The sequence below is a fragment of the Eimeria mitis genome, genomic scaffold (assembly GCF_000499745.2).
Source record: "Eimeria mitis Houghton genomic scaffold, Emh_scaff2008, whole genome shotgun sequence".
Lineage (NCBI taxonomy): Eukaryota > Apicomplexa > Conoidasida > Eucoccidiorida > Eimeriidae > Eimeria > Eimeria mitis.
Window position 1 is genome coordinate 4,232 of NW_013570331.1, and position 264 is coordinate 4,495.

General features: G+C 57.6%; 1 protein-coding gene across 1 annotated transcript in view; it reads right to left on the reverse strand.

Annotated features, from left to right (window-relative positions):
* Positions 1 to 264, reverse strand: part of EMH_0047250 (uncharacterized protein) — a gene marked incomplete at both ends in the record, with an annotated part of 5,819 nt that overhangs the window by 3,948 nt on the left and 1,607 nt on the right. Inside the window, one exon of the mRNA XM_013496262.1 lies at positions 1 to 262. Within this exon, the coding sequence (XP_013351716.1) occupies positions 1 to 262 (262 nt within the window). The remainder of the gene's footprint in view (positions 263 to 264) is intronic.

Here is a 264-nt window from a genome sequence, read left to right on the forward strand (position 1 = left end):
ACATGTCTCCCTTGCTGCTGCTGCTGCTGCTGCTGCTGCTGCTGCTGTTGCTGCTGCTGCTGCTGCTGCTGCTGCTGCTGAAGATGATAGAGACAGCCTGCGCAATGAAATCCTCAAAAAGCTGCTGCCGCTGCTGCTTCAGTTGCTTCATGCGATTCCCTTGCTGCTGCTGCTGCTGCTGCTGCTGCTGCTGTTGCTGCTGCTGCTGCTGCTGCTGCTCCTTTTGCAGCTGTTGCTGCAGCTGCTGGTCTGCTGCTGTTAAGG